Source organism: Panthera leo, chromosome A2 (assembly GCF_018350215.1).
Source record: "Panthera leo isolate Ple1 chromosome A2, P.leo_Ple1_pat1.1, whole genome shotgun sequence".
Lineage (NCBI taxonomy): Eukaryota > Metazoa > Chordata > Mammalia > Carnivora > Felidae > Panthera > Panthera leo.
This window is the reverse complement of record NC_056680.1, coordinates 159,073,434-159,091,106: the sequence shown is the minus strand read 5'-3', so window position 1 is coordinate 159,091,106 and position 17,673 is coordinate 159,073,434. Positions and strand designations below refer to the sequence as shown.

General features: G+C 38.5%; 1 protein-coding gene across 1 annotated transcript in view; it reads right to left on the bottom strand.

Annotated features, from left to right (window-relative positions):
- Positions 1-17,673, bottom strand: part of CNTNAP2 (contactin associated protein 2) — a 1,228,588-nt gene that overhangs the window by 907,393 nt on the left and 303,522 nt on the right. The window contains exon 9 of the mRNA XM_042927363.1: positions 656-805. Coding sequence (XP_042783297.1) covers positions 656-805 — 150 coding nt within the window. The remainder of the gene's footprint in view (positions 1-655; positions 806-17,673) is intronic.

Below are 17,673 nucleotides of genomic sequence, written 5' to 3'. Positions count from 1 at the left end.
AACTTTCTCTCTTTTTTCCTGGCTTTCCCCTCCTCTCTTGGCTTGAGGAAGACCAGCCCCCCAAAATCAGAGACAGGTGGAGAAGAACCAAGGTGCCCCAGACAACAACCAGCACCAACTGTCACCGTAGTGAGTGCACCTTCCTGGAAACATACTCTCGAACCCAGTCAGGGCTTGAAATGATGCAGTCACAGACAGGCGCTTGGGTATAATAACCTCATGAGGGACTTTGAGTCAAAATCAGCCTGCTAAACTATTCCTGAATTCATGATCTGGAGTAATTGTGAGACAATGTTGTTTTAAGGCACTAAGTTTTGGAGTAAGTAATTACACGGTAATAGGTGACTAATACATAACCCAAGGACCTGATTCTTGAAGATAGTATTATGAGAATGAATGGACTCAGAATCTCATGCTTTACAGTTTGAATATTCGAATTAAACTAGAAGAATATGGTGACATCATGACATCATATGAATACCTTTATCATGAAGAAGCATAAATTTGCCACTCGCGTTTCAGCTCACGGAATAAGAGTTTGGTCTTCTTCCTGAGATCTGCTGAGTCTACTGAATCAACTATAAATACTTCATAATCAAACTTCACTGAAACTTTAACAGCGTATTCGTTAACCAATAAAAAATGGCGGTCTTACCTCCAAAAAAGTACTTCTCGCCGGTTTTAACTTGAAGAGGACTGTTAGTTCGAACTGCTGAGGCCTCATCTCCATCAATGGTGAGAACAGCAAAATTTTCCTTGGCTAGGAAACGAACTTCATGCCACTGTCCATCATTCAACCCAGAACCTGTTAAGAAAAACAGTAAATTTATTTTCTAAAGATTGTACAGTTTAAAACAACCTTCAATATCAACAAGGTCAGATTTTACCATTTTTACTGGTAAAAATTTATATATTTTCATCTAGAAAAATTCTGGGCTATTTGCAACGGATATCATGCTTCTTTAATATAAGGGATTTCATCCTCCATTGGAAAGATAAGGCAAAACAACCAATCAGTAGGAAAATAATTATTCATGTGCCATTGGTAGCTGGGAAAGCGAATGGGATAAACAAAGCTGTTTGGGAGGTGATGATGAACTATTAAAAAATTTTTTTTCTTTTTACATTTATTTATGTTTGACAGAGACAGAGCACAAGTGGTGTAGGGGCAGAGAGAAGGAGACACAGAATCTGAAGCAGGCTCTGAGCTCTCAGCACAGAGCCCGGCGCGGGGCTCAAACTCACAAACCATGAGATTATGACCTGAGTCGAAGTCGGACACTTAACTGACTGAGCCACCCAGATGCCCCAGAACTATTTTAACTTATTTTATGATTAGGTTTACCAGAAGCCACTCTCAGGTAATAAAATGGGTTTATAACTTTTATCTAATGTCTCTTTCTGTTTTTAAGAACTTTTTTTGTACTATTATTTTCTCTCAATAATCACATCTGACAAGTAGATATACATAGTTTATAGAAATAAAGGACTAAAAACATACGTGAATATGTGCTAATTAACCACTAATAAACATGAGAAATAATACTAGGGTTGTGTCTGGTCATTTATAAATAAAATTTCTTTATAATGAATTAGGTTACATTTAAACAACAACAACAAAAACCCAACAAAAATAAATTAACAGCTCCAACCCTAACAACCACGTTCCATTGTTGCTTAGGACAAGGATCTTGGGAAACAAACATTCTTCTAAGCTCTCCATTAGACAGACAATGACTTGAAGGTTTTGTTTAGTTTGTGTTCATGTTACAAAGAATAATTAGAAAATTAAGGCGTAGACAAAGGAGATAAGCCACCGGACGTCAGCATCTGGAAAGAATTTATGAAACACGCAGAGAGACAGAAAGAAGTCTAAGAGGGTCAGAGTGACTTTCTTTCAACCTGGCCTAGGCTATTACGGCAAAGGTAAGGGATTGTGGTCCAGTTTACTCCAGACAGAATACTTGAGCATCCACAGGAAGAAGTTACTTGGAAGATCCACTGCAGATTCACAAAAGGCAGAGAGGCCTAGCAGGTAGAAGCATCTAAGAATGAAGTCAACGAGGGCACAGACGACGGCTCCAAGCCTCTGATCAGGGGTTTACAAATCAGGTTAGGGGCCTTCGCTGGCCTGCTGCCATTTGTTTTTGTGGGGTCTGAGAGCTGAAAACAGTTCTCACAACTTTAAGGAGGTGAAAATGCATAAAAGGAGTAATAATAAATTACATGGGAAAATGATATAAAATTGAAATTTTAGGGCCCACACACGGTTTTGTTGTAATACAGGCAGGCTCGTTTGTTTACATACGGTCTTGATCTACAAAGACAGAGCCAAGTAGCTGCTGCAGAGACTTGTTAATCACTCACAAAGCCTAAACTATTTACTGCATGGCCCTCTGCAGAAAAAGCATAAACTGGTGGTTGGCTTATGCTATTAAACTGAAACCCATTTTAATGAGAAAAATTAAAGTCTGTTGGAGCTTCTAAGATGGTCACATGTATGTAACATTTATTGGCGTCATACTGATAAATATCATGACAAATACCCACACCGCAGGTATTTCTTTTTAGGATTAAAAACATTTTTTTTAATGTTTATTTTTTTTTTTTGAGAGGGAGGGAGACAGAGCGTGAGCAGGGGAGGGGCAGAGAGAGAAGGAAACATGGAATCCGAAGCCGACTTCAGGCTCCAAGCCGTCAGCACAGAGCCCAACCCGCAGCTCGAACTCCGGAACTGCGAGATCATGACCTGAGCCAAAGTCAGATGCTTAACCGACTGAGCCACCCGGGAGCCCCGTTAGGATTCTTAAATTTTAATTTAGTAATACATATTGAGCACATTTTATTTCAGTGGAGGAAAAGAGAAAATCTTGGCTTTAAAGTAATTAATACTGAATAACTTCCAAGTTATGAAATGCATAATATGCATATATATATATATATTTTTTTTTTTGTACTGTGAAATTACTATGTAAATGTAAAGTCTTATTCTAAAATTAAAACCAGCTAGCTGTCAGACAAGTGGTAGTGTTTACTGAAATATTTCCTTCTCCAGTAGGTACACTCGGGGTTCTCCCACAGAACAGATGAACACAACACTGACATTTTTCTTTAGAGTACAAAACTGGGCCTCGTGCTGATTAACCGTAGAAGTGCATGGTTTTGATTCTGGCTTTTGTTTTTGCCTGTATAACGTGATGAGCTCTGCTCTGAAACGCAATTTTGGCGCACGGATCCCGAGGACATCAGTGCTACAAAAATGTCCAGTCTCACAATTTAATTCTAAATAATCACACATTCAGAAAAAGTCACATAGGAAACACCATTAGCTGACAGATCTTCCTGTTCTAAACAGTAGAGCAGACTTGCCTTTCTAAAAATTCCTTTGAACATCTCTTCATCCTACAATTAATTTGCAAACGGACATCATCAGCTTAATTGTTCACAACAAAAGGTCTCTTATTTCAATCAGAGAAAAATTAAAAGGTTACTTTATTTTTTTCAAGAAACTTAAATACTAGAGGAATTAAAACTCAGATAAAAGCAGTCTGTTGATGGCAGCCACTGCTGCATTTCAGTCTACACTGTGATTTCTATTCATTTCAATTCCAATTATCGTTTTGAATTTTTCATCTTCAAGAGGTACGCCTTAGCAATCTATGATAGGAATGGGTTCCCAGATACGAAGTTCAATTCTTCCATGGGAAAAAGGATGATGCACTCACCCAAAAGAAAATATGCTGCTTTTTAAAAACTTTCTTCAGACACATGTTATAAAATATAATGGTGGGAAGTCTTTTTCTAAAGCAGAGTCTTGCGTTATTTCTGTGTAGGGAAGTATTTAAAGATACAGCGTTCTAAGCTCTATAGGCTACTCACTTTGACAAGTACTTGTGTTTGATTTGTTTATAATTCACACAAGATGTTTTAGAAATTAGTATTTAGAACTGCCTCAGGTAAATAGACAAGAGAAATGAATTTAACACAGTGTAAGCATCCCATAGTTAATCAATGGTAGAACTTAGAACTGAAACTCCCATCGGTTGCAGAGGCTCAACTCTTAACAAACAACAAACAGAAACAAAACAAACAACAAAACAGCTTATAAAACCTCTGTGCATCCACCTTCAGAACTCTTATACTATGCACGTGTGCGTGCACACACACACACACACACACACACACACACAAATCCGAAGCAGACTCCGGTTTGCCACCACCCCTGAGGATGCCCTTGTCCCATGCTCCATTAGGATATTAAATAATTGACACATCACCCAGTTTCCTTTGCCAACTTTCAAGCATGTGCAGCATCAGATTTTTGGGGCACCGCAATATCCTACATGTCTTTTAGTATTTTCCTGCATCCTTATAATTGTATTTAGAATCAAAATTTTATATTAAAAGTGTGAGTTCAAATACACATTTTCTCTAAGGCATATTAGAATAAGCCCACGGGTGTTCATTTAAGTCATTTCCATACTTAGTGAAACTCTGAGCAAAGGGAACTTTGTGTTCACTCTTTTTACGTTATAAGCCCTAAAATTAAAATATGTGACCTCTCCTGCAAACTTTCTCCAATTTATTTTTTACCTTTATCATTTCCTGGACCATCTATGACTTGGAGGGCTCAGTACTGAATGAGTTTTGCTTCAGAAAAAGCTATAAGGAACGGCGTCTTTAAGGTATTTGTTTTTAAATAAACAATTTTGTTTAGCAAATTTTAATTCATATGAAATGGAACATTAATTAAACTTAAGAGCCTTTGGAATTCAATATACGAAATTCACTTAGACCACCACGGTCGATCAGCTCATTGTTGTAAGACAGGTACTTGCAATAAATACCAGTACATTTATTCAGAGAAAAAAGTATCACCATCTCAAGCTTTATTACAAGTTTGTGAGTCATAAACAACAAAGACCAAATTAAAACACAGGATTAAAGCAGCACTTTTATGTGCTGTTAAAGACATGGTATTCCTCCACTCTCTGTGCTAGAGCCAATGAATGAAGGAACATTCCAGGAAACGGAGAAACTCACCGGAGACCCATACTCCTGGAGGCAGGGGTCCTGGTGTCTGCACAGTGGCTCGGGACCAGACCAAAATGGAAAGGATGCTGGTCACTGATACTTAGAAAAGAGACCCCTGGCTCATATGGCTAACACCTCCTGAGACACAGCAAGACAGCAGAAGGACAGAAAGCAGCATGAGGATTAGGAGGACTGATCCCGGAGCCAAGCTGCCTGCATTTCTCTGGCCCTTTGCCAGCCTGGGCACTTTACTCAACCACCCTGTGCCTCAGGCTTCTCTTCTCTAAAATGAAAATAACACTATCCACTTCACAGATTTGTTTTGAGGAGGAGATTAATTAGCATTTCTATAGCATTAAAACAATGCTTGGCACCTAGGAAGCAGTGTATTTATACCCATATCATTAAACCAAAAATTTTGGGGGGGGGGGGGGGGCGCGCCCAGGTGGCGCAGTCGGGTTAAGCGTCTAACTTCAGCTCAGGTCATGATCTCACGGTCTGTGAGTTTGAGCCCCGCACTAGGCTCTGTGCTGACAGGTCAGGGCCCAGAGCCTGCTTCGGATTCTGCGTCTCCCCCTCTCTCTGTCCCCTCCCCTGCTCACACTCTGTCTCTCTCTCTCTCTCTCTCTCTCTCTCAAAAATAAACAAACATTAAAAAAAGGTTTTTTTGTTAAATTTTTAAGTTTTGATTAGTCTCATTTTATAGAGAATGAAGCTAAGACTTAAATTTATTATTTTGGGGGGAGTTATGACCTCACAATTACAAATATTGGTGTAGTTATAAGTAAACCCTCTAGGTAAGATGAATAAAATAAGTCTTAATGTGGAAATCGTAGATATACACATACAAGACCACTAAAAAGAAGCGTGTCCTAGCAGTATGCTAATGGGCACTTGGAGCTTAGAAAAATATGGCAGTGACAACATTAGATGTACAGAAATTCCTGGGTACAAATAACTTAGAGGTGATGGTGATTTGTTCTGCAAAAAGGTATTGGATGACTCGCAAAGTTAGGACACAGACGCTGATACCAAATGATACTGCATATGAAGAAATCAGAACAAAATTATATCCACAAACTGAGAGTGGAAAATAAGCTTCCTACATTATTTATGTATGTAATTTTAAGAACACATAATAATTACATAAATATTACACACACATTCACTTACAGTACTAAGAGCTTTTTCACGCAAGTTAGTTAAAAGGCTCTCTTAATCATCTTGTTGAAAAAATGGGGGACCGCCCTCTATTTGGGTCATATTCTATTCAGGCACACATGGACCAAGCCCCGTAAGAGGCTGAGAGAGGATGAGAGCCCAGGAGTGTCTGACTCAAGGACCCACCCGCAGAGGGCCAGAAGCACACGATACACACAGCAGCCATTCGGAAGTCAGACCATCTGGGCACAAATCTCATTTCCGCCCACCTACTGTAGTCAGACCTTGTGCCTCAATCCCCTTACCTATTAAAGAGGACTAACACAAGTGTGTACCTCATAGGGTTGTCCTGAGGATCCTGTGAATCCCTTATCACCTAGGACAGTGCCTGATACACAGTTAGCACTCGGTACATAACTACTCTTTCTTATTCAGCCCGCCCAGCTCTCCAACTATCAACCTGGGTTGTTAATTCTCTAAGTGTTCATTACCATGAAAGGATTAAAATTTGGTTTTCTCTATGAACAAATCCCCTCCTTCCCCCCAAATAAAATCCAATCATGCAATATCAGTGGTGAGGAATTTGGGAATTTGGCAAAGTCGCTGATTGTATCTCTTATTAATATCAGAGTCAACAACTTTCAAGCTAATTTAAGCCAATTTTGAGCTATATAATAAATCGGTCTTATTCTTTCATAGTTCCAGGTCTTCTTTCTCCTCCCCAAATTATGTATGTGTTTTAACTACATTATTCAATAGATATGGTTCTGAATGTCTGTGACATACTCCTCAAAATTAAATGGAATTCCAAGCAAGGACTTCCCATAGTGACTAACTTTGAGAAGACCGATAAAAACTGGAGTACATATTTTCCAAAGTTTTTGTGTTTTAAAAATATACCTTAATGCAACATTTTTTATGTAACTTTACACTTAATGATTATTTGATAGTATTTTATAAGAGCTATCTCCAGTTATTAATTCATAGCAATAAAAACTTTTCAACTACATATTCTAAAAGAAAATGGATCTTTTTACCAAGAGTTTTTTTTTTTTTTAATTATTTTAATGTTGATTTTTGACAGAGGAAAGGAAGGAGAGTGCGAGCAAGGAGGGACAGAGAAAGAGGGAGACACAGAGTCTGAAACAGGCTCCAGGCTCTGAGCCGTCAGCACAGAGCCCGACGCAGGGCTCGATCCCATGAATTGTGAGATCATGACCTGAGCCAACGTTGGACGCTTCACCGACTGAGCCACTCAGGTGCCCCTATAAAGAGAGTTTTTAACCTAAAACTAACATCTTTGAAACCCTATTCCAGTTTCTGGTCTTAATTTTTTTTTTTTTTCTATAAGATAACTAAATTGCTGTATAATATTTTCTCTAACATTTCCCTAACTTATAATTGTTGGAAACACTTGTTTTGGAAGTAAATGCAGAATGTTAATGAAGCACATTCTATCTAGGCTGTCTTTCTAATGGTATTATTTTTAAAGTAAGGCTCTTGAGATGGTTGTGCTGATTGAACAAGAAGAAACAGATGTTCCTCTTATTAGAGACAAGAAGAAAAGACGAGTTTAATGAATATTGAAAAAAAGAAAGCATTTAAAATATAGTAGCAATCCACCATGCAACATCTGTTTGAAAGGGCTTCAAATAAAATTACAGCGACTAGAATTTGAAGGCTTTTGCTCAATATTCAATATTCTGGGAAAAATCTCCTGGGATAGGAATCCATCTTTAGGCCGTTGTAATGTTCCAATGTGCTACTGATAGATCCCGTAAGTTCTCAGTTACCCATTTATGCAATAAAAAGAAAAAAAAAGAAGAAGGTGGTATTTCTATATAAATATACCATGCACTCTTTCTCATATTATCTGTAAATTCCGTATCATAAGGAACTTGACACCATTTAGTCTTGCTCGTTGGTATGTGCCATCTTCCAAACCACATTATAAATAGGATCACTTGCGGTCAGATAGAACACGTAATAAGGTGCTCGGGCAGGCCAAAAATTCCTTCATCTTCCTAAGTTGAAGGGACTGCCAAAGGCTTTCTTCGACAGGTATGGACTTAAAGGCCACTTTGAAACAGGCCTTCGTCTTGAAAGAGCCACTTGATGAATGGAATCTTTAAGGTAGATAAATAAGTACAGAGAGGAGAGCACATTGCATGACATTTTTTATCACTGGGTTGCTAGTTATCAGAGAAATTAAAACCGCAATGACATATAATTTTCTACCCACTTCAGGGGCTAAAAACTAAAAGAACTAGCTCGCTGAGATCAGGATCGATTTGAACTGTTATACGTTGTTAGCGGGATATAAAGTTGCACAACCCTTCGAACAATTCTTTGGCAGCTCCGCGGTGTTTTGTTTTTTAACCAAGTTAAACGCACGTTAATCCTATCACCCAACAATTCCCCTCCTAAATATTTACTCACCCTAATCAGAATATATGTTGCAAAAATACTCGCACGGAAATGTTTTGGCAGCTTTATCAGAGGCCTACACTGAAAATAATTGTATAACCACACAGTGCATATTCAAACAAGGAAATGCTAAGTAATAAAAAAGAACCAACTAGTGGTACATTTTTTTGCCTGAAAGAATGTAGATGGAAAAAAAAAAGGGATTCATTAAGTGTCATTTTTTTGCAAGTTTACGTATTTATTTTGAGAGCGAGTGAGCGAGCGAGCGCACGAGTGAGCAGGGGAAGGGCAGAGAGAGAGGGAGAGAGAGAACCCCAAGCAGCCTCCATACTGTCAGCACAGAGCTCGACGTGGGGCTCCATCTCACAAACACGAGATCCTGACCTGAGCTGAAGTCGGACGCTTAACTGACTGAGCCACCCAGGTGCCCCAACGCTGAATGAATCCTTAAGTATTACATCTCAGAACAGTAAAACTAACCTATGGTGATAGAAATCAAGACAGCAGATGCCTACGAGAGAGGGGAGCAGGTGGGAATGGACGCTAGGTTCAGAAAGAAACTCTCTGAGGTAACGAACACATTCCATATCTCAACTGGAGGTTGGGCACCTACGTATAAATATCAGAATCCACTGAACTGTATGTCTAAGATCTGTGCATTTTACACACAGTTGATCCTCATTCACGGATTCAGTATTTGTGAAGCACCTACTTGTTAATATTTACCGCTAACCCCAAGTCAATACGTGTGGTATTTTGGTCATTCACGGACTGGCGCATGCACAGATGGAGGGGAAAATGGAACCATCCAGTCCAAGTTCCCAGCTGAAACCCAAAAAGGCAGTGTTCTGCCTCCTTGGTTCAGCTGTCATCCTGCGACCAACTGTTCTTTCTACTGCATATTTAATAACACATTTCCTGCAGTTTGGTGTTTTCAGTTGTGTGTTGCTATTAAAATGGTCCCTGATGGGTGAAGTACATGAGGAGGATTAAAAAGGACACTTATCACGATGAGTACCGAGTAATGTATAGAAGTATTGAATCACTATATTACACACACACACACACACACACACACACACACACACACACCAATAAATAAATAAATAGCCCCCGAATATAGTGAAGTGCTGTTTAGCATTCCTAACTGCAAGAAAAGTATGCACGTTAGAGAAGTTTCTTTCAGGTACAGGTTAAAATGCTGTTGGTTGCGAGTTCAATGTTAATGAATCAATTATATGCATTAAACAAGAGAAGTTTAAAAAGAAACACACAAAAGCAAGGTTAGGTACCGATCAGTTGATGCAAATGTTGTGACCAGAGGCTTGCAGGAATCTAACCCCGTATTTCTTGGAGGAGCAATAATTCAGTATTCACTAATCCAGTGTTGGCTGTGACTAGAGAGAACGTAACTACCATGAATAATAAAGAAGACAACTGTATGTAATTTCTCCTTCAAAAATATTTAAACATTTTTTAAAAGAATTGAAGTAATGGTGATACTCATTTTTAAGATCAAATGAATTTTATTTGAGGCCTGTTTTTTGCTTTGTTTTCTGAATTATCAAACGAGAAACCTAATGTATCACATGCCATTATTTGCTCTTAAACGAGAAAAACCCAACTGGACTATATTACTATGTTGAACTTTTAGAGGCCAATACTATAGAATGTTAAAGAATCAAGTAACTCCAACACTACATTTTCATGTAAAAATCTCTAATAACTGTCTTAACCATTATTGATTCCCTGCCAAAAGCCAAGTATCATTATACTTCAAAATATCTTATTCAAGGCTTTATGATTATTCTTTGGTCACTTTTCTCTTGAGATAATCTTCCAAAGAAAGTAACTTTATTAGAACTATGGCTATGCGGACACTCAATTTCAACAAACATTATCAATCCAGGACTCTGTACGAATTCTGACAGATCTATTCATTCATTCATCCCTTCATTCATTCATTCCAGTATTTGATCCTGCCTTGAATATAAAATGTAACACAAGTTGCATTGAGTAAGAAGTTATTGCTAATTTCAAAGAGGGTTCCAAATCATAAGACTTCTGATTAAAGTACACACAGAGAGAAGGCCAAAGGTACATGTCGTAGAGCAGTGAAGAGTCTATGTGTCATTCATGCGTGGATTCAAATGTAAGCCACACTCCCCAATTCATCTATAAATATATACAGTACCTACTATTTCCCAAGCACTATGTTAGCATTAAGATATAGAAATAAGTCAGTCAGAAATGGTCTCTGCTGTAGAAAACTCTAGCTATTTTATTTTGAGGAAATTACTAAGCCTCTCTGCAACTTGGTTTCCTTATTTTTAGAGGAAGAGAGAGTTGCTCTAAATGACTCATGAGCTATAGGGTGTGTGAGTCACCTGATACCATCAGTAGCTAGTAGCAGCTTTTATTTTATCACTATTATTTTTGTTACACGTGTACAAAGACAAATGCATGTATGTATATAAAGAGAAGTTACTTTCAAGGTTTTACAAAAGGCATATATCACATTTTGTAGGTTGTACATATATCTGCGTATGGTAGATAAAGACATTATTGAGAAGTGGTATTTTGTATGAGTTTGGGGTCATAAGGAAAAGGTTTTTATAAATGTTTTCCATCTATAAAACAAGATGTACTGAAGAAAACACAGAAACTCAGAAAAGTATACTGGAGGGAAAAAAGATGCATATCACCGAGAGACATCACATTTAACATGGGGTGTATCTTATTCTAGCTTTGACCATAAATAGCTGCGAATAATGCAGATTACTTTGATGCTACAATGGAAGAAGGGTGAAAAGTATAATAGGACAAGATGATGACAATCATCATCTCCTAAATTCTTTGATTTCTCTTAATGGGGTTAATTCGGCAGTCTTGTCTCTTTAGCCTAACTTTCCCGAATTTAAGGAGAATAACATGGAGATTCACCTCCACCAGCTTAAGCTCTCCTAGAGCTCTACTCCAAAGAGTCATGTTCACTCGTTCACTCATTTGTGGATCTCCTACCATGTGACTGGCATTGTTTGAGATACCAGGATGTACCAGTGAAGAAGACAGACAAGGTCCTGTCCTTATGGACCCTATATTCTTGTGTGCACAGGCAGACCATAGGCAGTAACTAACAGAGCTAAATGCAGTTTCAGGTATGATAAAGGCTATAACGGAGATAAAACAGATGCCGTGATGGAGAGATTTGTGGGACTAGATAAGACTGTTTGATAAGAAGAGAATCCTCTGAGAAGGGGACAGCAAATTTGGAACCTGAAGGTGAAGAGGCCAGTCATGTGATGATTTGTGGCAAAAGCCACGAGGGAAAACATGCCTGGTGTGTTAAGAGACCCAGACCCTAAAGTGACTACAGTGGTTAGGGTACAGTGGTTAGGGCAGAATTGAAGAAATGAGAGCAAACAGACAGGCAAGTGAGGGCTTTGCGAGTTCTAATTAGAACATGAAATATTAAGTGTGACAGAAAACCTTTGCTATGTTTTACGTGGAAAGTGCCATGATGATGTTTCCATTTAAAGGGTATACCCTAGCTACTGTAAGGTGAATGCGTTTAGGGAGGCAAGAGTGACCTCTTAGAAGGCCTGAGATGTGGACAGAAGTTAGCGTTAGAGAAAAGTGGTCAGATTTGTCATATAGTTTGGGGATACCATTGATGGGTCTTACTTGCTAACTGGTTATCAAAAGTTTGAGACAGATGAAGATTTGTGACTTCAACAATGGAGTGGAAATGAATGTAATTTAAATAATGGGATTCTGGGGAGGGGAGATGTTCCATTAGACATGTAAGGGGACATCCATTTGACACGGAAGAAGAGATGTCAGGCAAGTACTTGCATATTAGGGTCTGGAGCTCAAGAAAGAAGCAAGGTCTGGAATTAGAATTTGATGTCGGAAGCTTAAGTCATGAGCCTAGATAAGACTATGTAGAGAGAACATGGAGATAAAGAAGAGGGTTTAGTCTGGGTCTTGGAGGGCTCTGAACTCAGGAGTTGCAAAGAGGGTGAGAGGGCCAGTAAACAAGACTGAGAAAGAGTAGCCAGTAAAATTGGAAAGAAACCAGGAGAATGTGGTATGAAGGGAGAGAGATTGTTTCAAGAAGGAGGAAAATGTCAAGGAAGGAATGAATGCTTCGAGAAGTGTTTCTAAGCTGTCGAGTAAAACAATGACACAAAGTGGACACTAGATTTGGGAATAACAGAGTTCAACAGTAACCAGAATGGGGTGAGGCTGACATGGCAGGGGAGGAGGGCAACGAGGGACAGTATAGGGTCCCTGAATAGTTTTGCTATATGGGAGGAGAATTCTCAATAGTGGTCTGTGTTGAAAGTTTGAAGAACATTATAAATCCTGTCCTAGGAAAAATCCTTATTCATATACTGAAAATTTGCTTATAATTTCAGGGGTTTAGTTTCTATCTCAGGTTAAGAACCTGATTTGTATAATCCACCATCATTTAATTGCATCACTGACTTTATTGGGCAATGAAAATACTATCAATTCATTTATGCTTTTCAGATTCAATACTTTTCTTACATTCTAGTGTTTCCATTTAATGACTTACTGGTTATATTTTTTGTTCCTTAAATTATAATTAGAAATTATTTTTTAATGTTTATTTCTGAGAGAGACAGATTGAGAGAGACAGACAGAGTGAGAGCGGGAGAGGGGCAGAGAGAGAGGGAGACACAGAATGTGAAGCAGGCTCCAGGCTCTGAACTGTCAGCACAGAGCCCAACGCGGGCTCGAACCCACGAACCGTGAGATCATGACCTGAGTCGAAGTTGGACGCTTAACTGACTGAGCCACCCAGGCACCCCTCCTTAAATTATTTTTAGTAAATATGCCAGTTAATTGGTTTTAAACTTAAATATTCATTTTTATCTCTTATACTGTTTGGTATTTGCCTTAAATAGACAGTTGTAGTTGTCAAATGATGACTGCACCATTTTGGGAAAATAAGTTATCATTATTATTATTACAATTTATTTCTTAAATCTAAATTGACTAAGTTGTATCTAGTCCTTTATCTTCCACATTTGCCCCAGATAAATTGCAATTTCCTACAATTTCCTCTAAAGGCACAAAATCATCCTTGTTTATAGGAAATTGACACTGTCCAAATGGCAAGGACATTCAAATCAATTCCTCTTTTTCCGAGGGCATTCCTACTGGAGACACTGTTCTTTAATAAAAGAATAAATACGATGATGCTGGGCCCCAAGAAGCTTGCCTTATTGTGACCCCCGGTGAGATTTAAATATCTTTACATGTATTTTTTATACTTTCTACGAAACATTTCCCTAGATCTTATAAAGCTAGAGTTGTATGGAACAGGAGAAGATAAATGAAAATTAAGCAGGGAAGGCAGAGTGTAGCAGAGGTGGTTTTGGTAGCCCCCTGGCGATCGCTCTTTAAAAAGAGGTGCTCTTCAGTGTAGGCGTTCTCTTGTTCTCCACAGCCTACCAGAACGTGCTGTTCAAGGTCTGTTGACCCTTACCTTCCCGGTTGGCATAGCCCTACTAGAGAGGTGAATATCAGAATGATCACAGGGTACATCTGTCACCTATCTCTCCCATGCCCCAAAGGCATACAATTGCTGTCCTTTGTGCACATTAAGGAGAAAATGGAGCTACCTGATGCTATTGGTTAATGACTGTTTCCTCACTGTCACGTCAGCATTATTGAAGGAATGCAAGAAGAGTACCTTCAAAAAAGAATAGGAGACTGTCAATGAAGATAATAATGGCAATTTCGCCTGGGTTAGTCTGTGAACCCATGTTCTCATCTTTTCTACTTTTTGATAGTACAACAAATAAAAAGCTGAAAATTCACATTGGCAGAATTTAATATTGGTTTCCTTTACCACTACATAGAATCACAAAATTCTCTCCTTCCTTCTAAATATTCTTCCCAAATATGTTGGTTTTATAATAATCACAGAGGACTGTGAATTTAAGTGGGCTTTGATTCAAATAAAGCCTTTTTATATCTATGTATCCTGGGTGATGCAGGGAGAGAACTTTTTAAGATAAAGAGGTTATCCAGCCACACAGAGGCTCAGAAATTCCTGAGTTCAGAGAATAATCATGATCAGATTCCTGGCATGAGACAGACATCTTAAAATATTATGTTTGGGTATATTCCTTTATAATTTGAATATGAATCATTATTTTTAAATTGCATCATAAAATGAATAATAAAACCATCGTTTCTCATTTCAAGTAATTCCGTATTATCCCCCCTTAACTGTTTTTATACTTGCCACTGAATAATTTTCCATCCTTTATCAAAGACTAGATAATGTACCTAGGCCATAGACATAGGCAAAAATACAGTCCCTACCCTTTGCAAGTAGTTATTTTTCTGCCAAAATCTCTACTGCTTGTTTTACTACATGATTCCTAGCGTGAGAGGCAGCCTCTGTGCATTTCAGCTCAATGGTGATTCCTCCAACTGGACTACTAATGAGCACTGAAGCACGAAGGGCACATCTCCAGATGTTTATGAACTAGTCTCTTCTGCAATTTTCAATTCAACAACAATCCTTTTTAAGTGTCAACTGCCCCTTGGTAATTTTTCTCATTCTTAGGGGCAAAATAGGGGTGGAAAAATGCTACAGGTGAGCACATTAAAATAATATTTATTCTAAAACTAACATTTCACATATATTTAGATTACAAATGTACTCAATCTATCCCTTCTTGTGGATTTGAACCTCTATGTGGTAGGCACCGGGGAAGATTAAAAATTAAAACTAATATTTAAAAAATAACATTTTTGGGGCTCCTGGTGGCTCAGTGGGTTGAGCGTCCGACTTCGGCTCAGGTCACGATCTCGCGGTTCCTGAGTTCGAGCCCCGCGTCGGGCTCTGTGCTGACGGCTCGGAGCCTGGAGCCCGCTTCGGATTCTGTGTCTCCCTCTCTCCCTGCCTCTCCCCTGCTGACGCTGTCTCTCTCTCTCCCTCTAAATTAATAAATAAGTAAATAAACATTAAAAAAATTTTAATACCATTTTTATCATAGCATACATTTTTGAAACCACTGATTTGATTTTTAGTATGCTGTCAGGGACTAGTACTCTGCACATAATACCAGTATGTGTGCATTTGTATATATGTGTGCACAGATACGTGATATTTGCTACAAGATCATTTTAGTGTAGTGTGACAAACTGAAATAGAGCGGGCTTCACATTTGGATAGCACAAATGCTACTATTATGTGCGAAAATCACCCTGGTTCTCTGGCCCGGAAATTACCAGGAAAATGAATGATTCATACCAGCATATGACAAGACTCCTCTCCGCTCCAGATACCTAACTAAGACTGAAACACATCGAAGCGCTATGGATTACAGAAAGCGATGATAACGGATCAATTTGAAAAACAAAACAGAACAAAACAATGTTATATAGATGTTATATAGAGCACATTAATTGTGTTGCATATTTTAGTCCAGAAATCTTCACTTGCTCTGCTGGGTAACTCTAAACATTAAACACAAGGCTCACAGACTACCCAAAGTAAATAAAGAGACTTCACCTGGGACAAAAAGAGAAGAATCCATGCTGAAAATAGTCTAAAGTCATTTTTGTACTTTATTTTATTTGCTAATTTAATGTTTATTTAATTTTGAGAGAGAGAGAGAGAGAGAGAGCGCGCGCGTGCACAAGGAAGGGAGGGGCAGAGAGAGAGAGAGGAAGACAGAATGTGAAGCAGGTTCCAGGCTCTGAGCTGTTAGCACACAGCCTGACACAGGGCCCGAACCCACGGACTGTGAGATCGTGACCTGAGCCGAAGTGGGACGCTTACCCAACTGAGCCACCCAGGCGCCCCACGTTTGTACTTTAAATAGAATTTTATACTTCAGATAGAAGGTGGGAGCTACAGGCAGCTTCATGGAATCTTGGGGTAAGTGGACAGAGGACCAACCTGGGAGGAGCATGTGCCATCGAAGGAAACATAATCTTTTACTGATTTAATTTTTTTAAGTTTATTTATTTATTTTGAGAGAGAGAGTGCATGAGCGCACAAGCAGGGGAGAGGCAGAGAGAGGGAGAGACAGAATCCCAAGCAGGCTCTGCATCATCAGCACAGAGCCCAATACGAGGCTCCAACTCAGGAACCGTGAGATATCATGACCGGGGCTGAGATCCAGAGTCGGAGGCTTAACCAACTGCACCACCCGGGTGCCCCAATCTTTTACTGATTTAAATCTGAAAGGGAATTCCTGGCCATTTTTTACAGTGATTTAACCTAAGTAATGGAGTCACAGAAAGTACTGGAAAACTAAAAGATAGAGGTAAGGTTTTTAGCAGGAGAATTTGTTTCTTATTGAAGAAATTCTCTAGAATACGGACGATGGGTTAGGAAGATGTCATCCAGTGATATCCCACAAAGGGAATTAACTGAGGGAATTCATGGTAGATTAGATGCCATACAGTGCTAAAATTCTGATATAAATGAGCATTTATCACTTTCTTATTAACAGAGCATGTCCTAGCTAAAGATAACAGTAGTGAAATCCATAGATAGATTTTCTTTCTTATAGCACAATTCTATTCTTTAGTAGTTATTTATTGAACACTGCTTAGCATTGTTTGCCGAATGGACAACCTTCTAATTAAAATCAATTACAGAATTTAGAAGCAATCTGGGTGTTGGTCTTGATTTTAGTGTTAGTTACATAGGAGTGTTATTCAGTTTTTTTTTTTTTAAATCACTCATGGTCTGTGCATTTGCTATATAAACATTGTATTTCAATGAAAGTTAAAAATAAAAATAAGACAGTAGTGTATATAATGTATAACCTAATTAAGTATCTTGAAAATGTAGAAAGGACTGAAGGCACTTTGATCTTTAGTGTCATTACACAGATGTGTAGAGAAGCCATCAGAAACTTATGAAGCATTTACACAATTATAGAATATTAAAACAATAATCATCAAGAAAAAAAAAACCCTGATAGCTATCAATGCCACTAATTTAACGTGAATTGTGGTACAGAAGAACAAAAGACATTATTGGGATCT